General features: G+C 35.9%; 1 protein-coding gene across 2 annotated transcripts in view; it reads right to left on the bottom strand.

Annotated features, from left to right (window-relative positions):
• Positions 1 to 1,080: 1,080 nt before the first annotated feature.
• The window catches only part of LOC126808902 (galactose-3-O-sulfotransferase 4), a 36,631-nt gene continuing 26,761 nt past the window's right edge, over positions 1,081 to 10,950 (bottom strand). Inside the window, exons 7-8 of one of the 2 annotated variants that reach the window (XM_050533963.2) lie at positions 9,784 to 9,909; positions 1,081 to 8,523 (exon numbers count right to left, since the gene is read on the bottom strand). In XM_050533963.2, coding sequence (XP_050389920.1) covers positions 6,277 to 7,251 — 975 coding nt within the window. In that variant the 5' untranslated portion in view covers positions 7,252 to 8,523; positions 9,784 to 9,909 and the 3' untranslated portion in view covers positions 1,081 to 6,276. The remainder of the gene's footprint in view (positions 8,524 to 9,783; positions 9,910 to 10,950) is intronic. The other variant, XM_050533962.1, reaches the window with a different exon arrangement.

The following is a 10,950-nucleotide window of genomic DNA, read 5'->3' as shown; positions in this document are numbered from 1 at the left end:
AAAGAATAATATATAGCAAGAACTCATTACGTCATGCATGAGTTCTTACTAAATATTTTATTGTTCTTTTAGAAACAAAATGGGCCAAATCAATCGATATAGCAATATTAGGAAAAATGCACGACAAGGAATCTTGTTTATTGATTTTAAAATATCTAGAATAGTTTGCTTTTGTACATAAAATATTTTATAATTTTTATCTGTCGGGTTATCAAAAAGGCGAGATTTTACATGTCCCCACTCAGTCTCCATACAATTGTAAACAGCGCCATCTGTTACCAAAATGTGCTTAGAATTATGACGCCTTTATCGCGTAACATTTGTGAATTGTCAAAATTAATGTTAACGAAACTAAACAGCTTACAGTAAATTAAAAGTATTAATGGATATAAAACAAAATACAAATTCTAACTGCAATATTTACATGTGTAAATAGCCAATTTAACATGTGTTAGTAAGAAGTTACATGCATAGAAGTTAGCATACGCATTTCTAGGTTAGGAGTTAGAATTATGGGGGAAATTCCGCTCCATAGTCATTAAGCAGCTCAATGGTGATGAAGGCATTGAATCGATGAATACTAAAGAAGAAATCGGACGACTTGATTGTCGTGAAGACAAGTCGTAAACACATTTCAAATTATCTTCGGGACGTCTTGTTTCTTTAAACCTAGAACATGAAATACTTTAGCTATTGCATACCCCCTTCCCCACACACACACACACACCATTGCTTATGAAAAAATAAACCACAGCTGTGGCAATCGCAATAACTTGTGGTGAAATACATAAGACAGAAATAAACCTGTTATTATCAGTCTATATGATACCAGGGACGGACTATGGGCCGTTGGCCCCCGATCCTTGCTCAGTGAGGAATTCCCGCTCCTTGGGGATCTGGAGGGGTTCGTTTAACCGGGTGAGAAATTTCTGTTGAAAAGCTGACTATAAATGGTGCTTTCCGGAGTATATCCTGATGTTTCTAGCTTATGCACATATTTAATGTGCGACAATCCTAACAACAATTCAGCCCATTTCTGTGATTAGTAGCACAGTTGCAATAAACACGGATCACATAACCTTCTGAACGTTTGAACTTTTATTACAGTTGAAGCAAAAAGTTTGCTATAGTTAAAAACATATGTATATAGATATAAATAGTATGCATTGTAATTTATATATACACTAGCAGGATACCCGGCTTCGCTCGGGGGTCATAACTCCGAAACCGGAAGTGGTAGACTAACGCCACTTGGCCCATATTACACCCCGGTCCGAGCTACCCATACACCCCAAATTTCAGACTCGGGGCAGACCTAGTGTAGCCGCCAACCCCGAACAGACAGACTTCGCTCGGGGGTCTAACTCCGAAACCGGAAGTGGTAGACTAACGCCACCTGGCCTATGTTACTCCTCGGTCCGAGCTATCCCTATACCCCAAATTTCAGAGTCGGAGCAGACCTTGTGTAGCCGCCAACCCCGAACAGACCGGCTTCGCTCGGGGGTCATAACTCCGAAACTGGACGTGGTAGACTAACGCCATCTGGCCTATGTTACTCCCCGGTCCGAGCTTCCACTATACCCCAAATTTCAGACTCGGGGCAGATGTAGCCGCCAACCCCGAACAGACAGACTTCGCTCGGGGGTCATAACTCCGAAACCGGAAGCGGTAGACTAACGCCACCTGGCCTATGTTACTCCCCGGTCCGAGCTACCCCTATACCCAAATTTCAGACTCGGGGCAGGTGTAGCCGCCAACCCCGAACAGACAGAATTCGCTCGGGGTCCATAACTCCGAAACCGGAAGTGGTAGACTAACGCCACCTGGCCTATGTTACTCCCCGGTCCGAGCTACCCCTATACCCCAAATTTCAGACTCGGGGCAGACCTAGTGTAGCCGCCAACCCCGAACAGACCGGCTTCGCTAGGGGGTCATAACTCCGAAACCGGAAGTGGTAGACTAACGCCATCTGGCCTATGTTACTCCCCGGTCCGAGCTACCCCTATACCCCAAATTTCAGACTCGGGGCAGACCTAGTGTAGCCGCCAACCCCGAACAGACAGACAGACAAACGACAGTCACAAATATATATATAGATATATAACAGTATAAAATATAAAATCACCCCCAAACCTTTATAAACTTTAATTGTACACTCATATCATTGAAAAATAAAAACATATATATTTGCATAATTAAACCCAACCCAAACCAACCAACCCCTCAAGAAAGAAAAAAAAATAAAAAATAAAAAACAAAACAATAAAAAACCAAAAAAAACCCCCAAAACACACACACATAAAGAAGTTTCCAATTTCTCATTAGGTATAGTTATCTAACAGTTTTTCATTGAATGACACTGATATTTTCCAAGATTAAGCAGTTTCATATTATTATCCCCGTGATTTATGAGGTTAATTGGAGCACAAATTCTGAACATATATATCGAAACCACATTTAACCCCGGGGAAGATGAAGCAAAACATATCAAATGAAGACACAGAAATTGTACTAAAGAAATAAAAACGCTTAACAGATGTTTGGAGTTGATTAATTAATTTTTTAACACAAATTAGAATTTAATAACCCTGAAAACCATATTAAATATATATATATATATAAAAGCAATACCCGCAGAATACAATCGCCATTATACTTTATATTAAAATTATGATCCAATACATGCCGATACATGGGAAAGATAAAATCATTGCCTAACTAAATTAATGGTATGAATAAAAATCGGACATAACGAATTCAAAGATCTAAAAACAAATAGCTGAAAAAATTTTCTTTCTCTTTCGAAATTTCTAGTTGGTGATGTTGATATTGACAGACGGGTTTCCAGGTAACAGAAAATACGCAACGCTATTTATTATAACAGTTTATGAAAGATGTTAAGCTTTGACTGACTCTGACCCTTCCAAATTAAATTCAGTCAAGGCAGTCGGCTCATAAATTTCTTCTCTAAGTTACTGTGTCCCAAAAAGTATGACGTATATCGACGGACGAATCGATTTCAGTAATTCTCTGCTTTCTTGGGAGGCGGGAGATGGCAATCATAAGCACTGGTCTTTATTTAGAAAAATAAGAAATAAACACCAATTAGCAACATAAAAATACCTATTTATAAAATGATTACAAATAAATGGTGGAAATTATCTAAATATATATATATCTATATATATCCAAAATTATTTGCACAACCGCAAAGCTGCACTACTTTGTTTCACGCTAAATGATGAAAAAGATAAAAAAAAAAAAAGGTATTTCAACACTGGTTTAATAACATTTTAACATTTTAAAGTACTTTTCGTCCGTCTTGGGACTATTCATAAATAATGTCATTGTATAAAGATGGACAGTATAGTATATTTATACATATTTACATGGCTATAGTTACCATTGTCTATGGTTACATAGTATATCGTTAACTAATAGAAACATGTACACACATGTGTTAATCTGTAGTATATGGAGTTCAATTTATGAACAATGAGTGGAAGATAATCATGGGATAGATTTAAGAAAATTAATGAAGCTAATGGCCAATTGTTACTTATTGTCTATTAAGTCGAGGAACATATTTTTTAATAAAATGGTTTTCCATTAATTTCCTTTTCGTGGTGTCATCGACTTTCATTTTATAAAAAGGGAAAATTTGGAATTTTACTTGTAGGTGTTGTGCACATTTAAAAATATGTCTATTTACAAATAAGGGCCCTTTTTCAATATTACAATCCCGTCGATGGTTGCGTACTCTATCCCGTAGATGCGTGGACGTCTCCCCTATGTAAAAATTTAGACACCCATTGCAAGTCAAGACATATATGAGATTTTTTTGTGTCACAATTCATATTGTCGTTGACACTAAATGTAAACTTAGGAAAATTATATTGATTAAATTAATGAATTGAACCTTATCAAATTTCATTCTGAGGTTGTCGTCTGATGCCAGGATTGCCCTACTCTCGTACATTGTTTTAAAGAAGTTGGGATGTTGGGGGTTATGAGTAGCGACAAAGGTAATGATATTATCCGAACTGTCTTTTGCTTTAGTAGCCCTCAGTGTTTGAATATCAATTGTCAAAGCCTTATTTATCCCAACTTCTATTACCTCGAGAGGGTAATACTGTTTCAATAAATTTCTTTTTAGCTCACCTAATCTGACAACCCGGAGGTCTTCATCTATCACAATGGTGCATATTTTTCTAGCTAAAGAAAAAGGTATATTATTTTTGGTATATATATATATATATTTAGATAATTTCCACCATTTATATATATCTATATATATCTTTACCGTGAAACAAAGTAGTGCAGCTTTACGGTTGTACTAATATTTCTGGATATATATATAATCGTGTTTTTCATTTTAAAATTTTATTATTTATATACATAAAGCTATGCGTTATTTGTTTTTTCTTCATTAACATGTCTGTGATATTTGTTTTTAATTATTATTATTATTATTATTATTATTATGCATTTATATAGCGCCACTTCCATACTAGCGTGCTCGAGTGCGCTTTACATAGATATAAAAGCAAATAGAAAAATAGAAAAATATAAATACAAAAAGGATATACAGGTAAGGTACAGCATACAATAGGAAAGGCACGTATATTTAAAACTCTTAAAAACATCACCATATGTTATATGAATATTTATTTTTTAATAGTTCTTTAATTTGTCTCGCAAAAATCACCATATGCTTGGCGCAAAATATCCCGCTGGGTGCTGACATGCCATTAAACCACCTTTCATTCATTTTCATTCTATTACAATTTTTGATGGCGAAACGGCTGTTACCCCGCCCCCCAAGTAAAACATAAAACATGTTAACACTCAAACACCTGGTAAAACAAATTAGATGTTGCCCCACACAGCCAATATTTTCTCTATTAAAAGTTGTACACGCCACAGCGAATGTCTGCGATGTCACCTCGGTGGAAGCGGACGTTAAAAAAAACTATTTCACACACAGCGAATGTGCACGCTTCAGTGACTAGTCCCAACTGATTTCTGGTTTCTCACGCAGTGCGAGACTATTGGGCGGTATAGTCAATGAATCTATAAATAGCCATCGCACGTGAAATTTTCAACACATCTATCACTATTAAAACCGTAAAAAATCTGGTGTTAACGATTCTGAATAACAATAATATTTCTGATTCGTTGTTACAGCAGCTTTGAAAAAGTACGTTCGTTTTGTTTTTTAATTCGCTATATTATGAACTATACCGTTAGGAGCGGCATCTTTTGGTTTAGTAAAATTAATATCTGGGAAGCTACTTCGTTAGGCTAGAATATCATACTAGTAGTATCTTTCTTTTGATTTTATAAGGTTCTCCAAACAATCGTTGAGTTGCCTAACGTGGGTGTTTCTAAATTAGAATTATTGATCTAGCTTTCTGTAACGTTTCGTAACAAATAGTCTTGATTACCCCGGTCTGTCAATCAGCCGGAGAAGGTAGACGGGTTAAGAGGGAATAATTTCATATCAAGGGCAGATAATCTATTTTTCACTAAAAAATGCCCGGATTTAATCGCGGCGGCTTCGCTACTTTTGCATACCTGATAAATGTATTAAGTCGTGAAAAATTTGATATATTAACGAAAAATGCAAATGGAGAGAGGGAGAAATGGGGTTTAACGTCCACTCGACACAAACTAGGCCATTTCGAGATTAACACATGGTTCAATTTTATTTCAATAATTCGCTTGCGCGTAGGGGGTCTTCAGGTGTGGGAGGAAACCGGAGAACCCGGAGAAAGCCGACGAGGTTGGACAGGCGACCCTACTCCTTTTCAAGTACAACCGGGAAATCGAAAAAATGCCCGGATTTAATCGCGGCGGCTTCGCTACTTTTTCTGTCTATTTTTTCAAATATTTGAAATGCTTATAACTTGTTAAATACAACACGACCGTTTATCTATGGACTATATATGTGAGGTGATTAAGACTTGTTATATATATACTTATTGAGGTATAATTTTCAAAATATTTGGAGATATTGGGAGATATTTATTTTTGGTGGGGCACCCTACATATAGTACATGACACAATTACCTGTAAATGGAATACAAGTTACTCTGGCAAGATTATTATTGACGAGGGTTCTCCCGTCTATAAAGGTGCTCTCGTCTTTATCGCAAAAACGGAAGAACCCTGGTCGAAACGTCGCCAGAAGAAAGCCTCTAAAGTAACTTATATTCCATACACAACGTAATTGTGTCATGTGTTGTTATCAATCAGTTATTAAATGTCGCTATACTATTTTGAACATAATTTACGCTGACGGTTCTGTAATATCTGAACAAGGGGAAATTCTGTCAATTGCATAATATGACACTCATGAGGATCTACAATAAAGCGTTGGTTCCACGGTGATTTAGAAATAACAAGAGACTTATCTCCCTTTTTAACAAATGTACAATAATCTTTAACAAGTTTAAGAATCAGTTTAAACTTGTGTAATTCTTCTATAAAATCGGCACCAAGTTTACTCAATTCTTTAAACAATTTACTCTTAAAATGTTCGTAAAATATCGAATCATTTTTCAAAAGATTAATAATGTTTTGTCTGTCGGCCGGACTTATAGCATATCCTGTATTCTTTAAATTCGTATTACGAGTAATATATATAATGTCTTGGAAAGTCCAACACAGCTTCCGTTTCAACAAAATCAACCATTGGTCAAAATACTCGGTCACCATGATCATATCAAATTCGTTGTCCATTCGCTCAGTATATCTGACTAGACTCAAGTTTTGTACAGGAAAACTGAAATCCTCCAAGACAGAAAATGCTTTACCGGTATAGTTCCGGAAGATATATGGATCAGTTTTCATTTTTCGTTTCATTTTAGTATCAATACGATTATCGTAGAACAGAAATGAAATATAACGTTCGACAGGTTCCCGTAATATAGCCAAGAAAAATGGGTCATTGGGAATAAGTTGTTCATATATACGTGTATTATAAAAAGTATCCACAGCTAGTATATTATATTCTTTCCCTCTAGCCACAGGGATAGTCTTCTTGTGTGTGTCGTTATCCAGTAAACCAAGAACCCAGAAGTGTCGTGTCCCATTTGTATTCGGAAGAACAACATTAAGATTGTATCTCAGTGCAAATCTATGTAATATGTTTGACATCGTGGTGCTCCCAGTTTTGTGCACCTTTAAAAACGCAATGTTGGTTCTCTTAGTGCATTGTGTGTGTTTCTTTGTTGATGTGATACCCATGTTACGGTAATAAACAAAGTCTCGATTATCCACTTTTTAAATTAAATTATTAAATGGCGATCGTGTTACAATCCTTCCAAATTAAATTAACTTTTATGCACTGTGACTGTCAAAGTTACGCAATCCACAGATGATGTCATATACAGTATATTGAATCCTTGAACAACAATCTCGATCGATCGGGTAATTTTGTCAAACAGTCACATTTACTGCAATGTCAGTCATTTCCTGATTTCTGACCCTAACGTTGAATATGTCATGACAGTCTCCGTTGTCGCTTGCGGAAGACATCTGTCTTTAGTAGCGAAGATAGCAACTATTGATGTTTTACACACTTTCATACTATATCTCCCATAGCAACTATTGATGTTTTACACACTTCCATACTATATCTCCCATAGCAACTATTAATCCTTACACACTCCCAAACTATATCTCTGATAGCAACATAGCAACTATTGACGTTTACCCCCCCTCCCCCAAAAAAAGAAGATTTTATCACCCATGACAACTATTGATATTTACACACCTCCGGTTTATCCTATAACAAGTTTGATCTTATAAGATGAGTATTCCTCGTATCAACGTTCTGTTTTACACGATGTTATTCCAAGAATCAACATCCGTGCGGGTTGATATAGATAACCACACGCTTTGAAATGTGTGTCCATATACTTCAGAAACGGTTGATACTGGATAACTATTACTCAGATAGCAACTCAAGTCTATATTTTACATAGTAATCTTTTTTTCTTGCCGTTATTCGAAATAAAATGTTCAGACTCCGCCTTTAGGTTTTTATTTAAATTAACCGAGGTTCTTCTTTTATTATATCTGGTGATGTGGCATATCCACTGTCACCTCCACTGGAATTCTGAGATAGTAATGGGAGTTCGGATGAAGTTCTTCTTGGACTTGATACATCACTCGCTTCCTCTGGCATCGTTGGTATCGGAATTGATTTTGTAAGTAGTTTGTCTTTCAAATCATAAATAAAGTTTTTGTACTTTCGACTATTTTCGGTACCAGTAGTCGGCCATGTAATACTTGGCCAAACTGAATGAGAGATTTTTAAGATTTCATCACTTATGATTGATTTTAGTTCCTCTTTCGAGATATTTTCCAATTTGATAACGATGACGTTCCGATGTCCAACACCTCTGATGATTTGAAATATATAGTCGGCATCTCTATCCATTAACAAGTCTTTAGAATAAATGATAACTATTGAATAGCTCTTTGGTATAGCTTCTGTCATTTTAGAGTTTTCAACTGAAATAAATCAGAGAATTTTTATCACAGATGATGGCCGGAGAGAACAATATAGTTAGGTCATGCCAAAAAAAATGATCCTCCAAAATTATTCTTCGGGAGGTAGGTTTTGTTTTATTATTTTGTTTTCGTCAACAATTTGATTGAAACACATATCCTATTTCGTTTCGTTTTGTATAGTTCAAAATTTAGTTTTACTTGTCTTTACTACACTAGGATCTGGAAGAGTTGTTATATAACCCGCGTTCCGATTGATGTGAGGGATTATCAATGAAACGGTCTGTTACGGAGAGTTCTTGGCGTGATGTGCACGGACCTTTGGGTAAACCACTAGAAACGTCAACACTGATTGATTAATCAATGTCTGACATCATAGGCTCAAAAGTCGCTCGTACAAACCCTGACGCGACCCTCCACTACAATCGTTCAGATCTTCATATAGTAGAGGCCATTGAAAGTATAAAAAAACGAAACGAAATATAGATCTGCATTTTAATCCGATTGCTTCGTTAAAGGATATGTCATACGCATACATGATTACCCATTATTATTTATGAATGTCAGTTACGTTTATCAGGCTTGCATACCTGATAAATGTAATAAGTCGTGAGACACCCCTTATGATACAACGCGCACACGCTAACTATTCGGCCATCAAATCCCCACCCCTCCCCCGCCAAATGCAAATGGCGCATCGGGACATTACTTAGGAGAGCAATAATAAAAATCTATTCAACGATTCCTACGTTCAATAAAACTTTTTAAATAATTTGTTTTTTTTAGTATAACAGAGATTGAGTGGTCAAGTGGTCATTTCTAATCGATTAAAATATCATCCATAGTTTCTTTAAGCGCCGGGTTCTTTAAACGTGGAAGGATGTATGCTATGCTGGTGACTAAGGGACCACACACTAGGAAAATCTGGGGATCGTACTCGGTCAATACCAGAGCTAACCCGGGAACCCCTTGTTAAAGAGCCTACTCTTATTTTAAATTCCAACTGTCAAGGGTTCCTTAAGGTGCATACCAATGTGTATACGGGACCTCAGTTTTTTGTCCCATCGGAACGATTATACGTTGTCCCTTGCCAGTGTCCTACACCACTGATCAACTTTCTTGGCCAACTCAGCAATCGAACACGGAACCGCCAGGTTAGCGAGCCACCGTGCCCCGCCCCCCTCCTTCTGGATAGTGAACCAACGCCCTAATCATTGAGTCCCTATTTACTTTAATAGTTATAGTTTGTGGAGTGCTACTCACTTTGTCCTAGCTGAACACTGTCTTTATCAAATACCTTATAGCCCTTTATGTGTTTTTTTACATGATCCTCAACAAAAGCCCTATCTTTATCACTTCTAACTATCAAAATATCATTCTCAAAACCATCTAAAATAAATAATTACAAGAATTAATCTGGTGAACACCATCTAAAATGAACAATTACAAGAATTAATCTGGTAAACACCATCTAAAATAAATTAAACCATAATTTTGTAAATTGTTTCAGTGGAATTTAGTAATTGAACTGGGAGTAGGCTAGATAAGAAACCTCCAACGAGGATCACATCGGTCATCATAACATGTCTGCCACATTCAATTACAATAATGGTACAAATCACGTCTGTTTAAATCGAGGCAATAACAGCCTGGTTCTTCGGCATTGTAAATTTGAAATCCTTGACGTCATAAAGGTGGGACGTCGTGTACAACAGTCAATCAAAGTACTAACCTGATATTAGTTACACCTAATTATGGATATCCGTATAAATTTTGATAAAAACATCACTTGATTTAATTTATTGACAATATTTGCAGATAAAAGTAAAGTTGTTTCACTAGAGTTGGCTGCGTATGTTTAAGAAGTTCTAATAGTATACAATTAACTTATTTTCAAGATGCTACATGCATTAATAATGAAATTAAGTCTGCCAGGTGAAACTAAAGGCAACTAATCGTAACTAAACACAAGCACATCAGTATTTATCACCTAATAATACATTCTACAGTAGATATCGCTTGTGTGATATATTTCATAATCTAATTGATTGGTCAGTTAAAAAGGAACTACTTTATTTTATTTTCAAAGAACAGTTCATTTCTTATTAAAAGTAACTATTTTTTTTATTAAAAATGAACTATTGTTATTCAATTGACCTTGATGGAAACACTGGGTCAATATAAAGGACTTTGGAATGGTTGAATTGATGTACCACTACGTCGTAATGTTCAGTAAAAGTGAAATCTACAGCAAATAATTATATTTATCTATTTGTGCATGTAAGAAGGGATTGGGTGATAAATAAAATCTCCTACTCGTCTTTTTTTTATATCAAAGAATATCAACACTCGTTGATAAAGTAAAATATAAACGAGGCTACTTTATCAACTTTTGTTGATATTTTTTGATATGAAAAAAGACTGGTAGGA

Source organism: Patella vulgata, chromosome 1 (genome assembly GCF_932274485.2).
Source record: "Patella vulgata chromosome 1, xgPatVulg1.2, whole genome shotgun sequence".
Classification (NCBI taxonomy): Eukaryota; Metazoa; Mollusca; class Gastropoda; family Patellidae; genus Patella; species Patella vulgata.
This window is presented reverse-complemented; position numbering and strand designations above follow the sequence as displayed.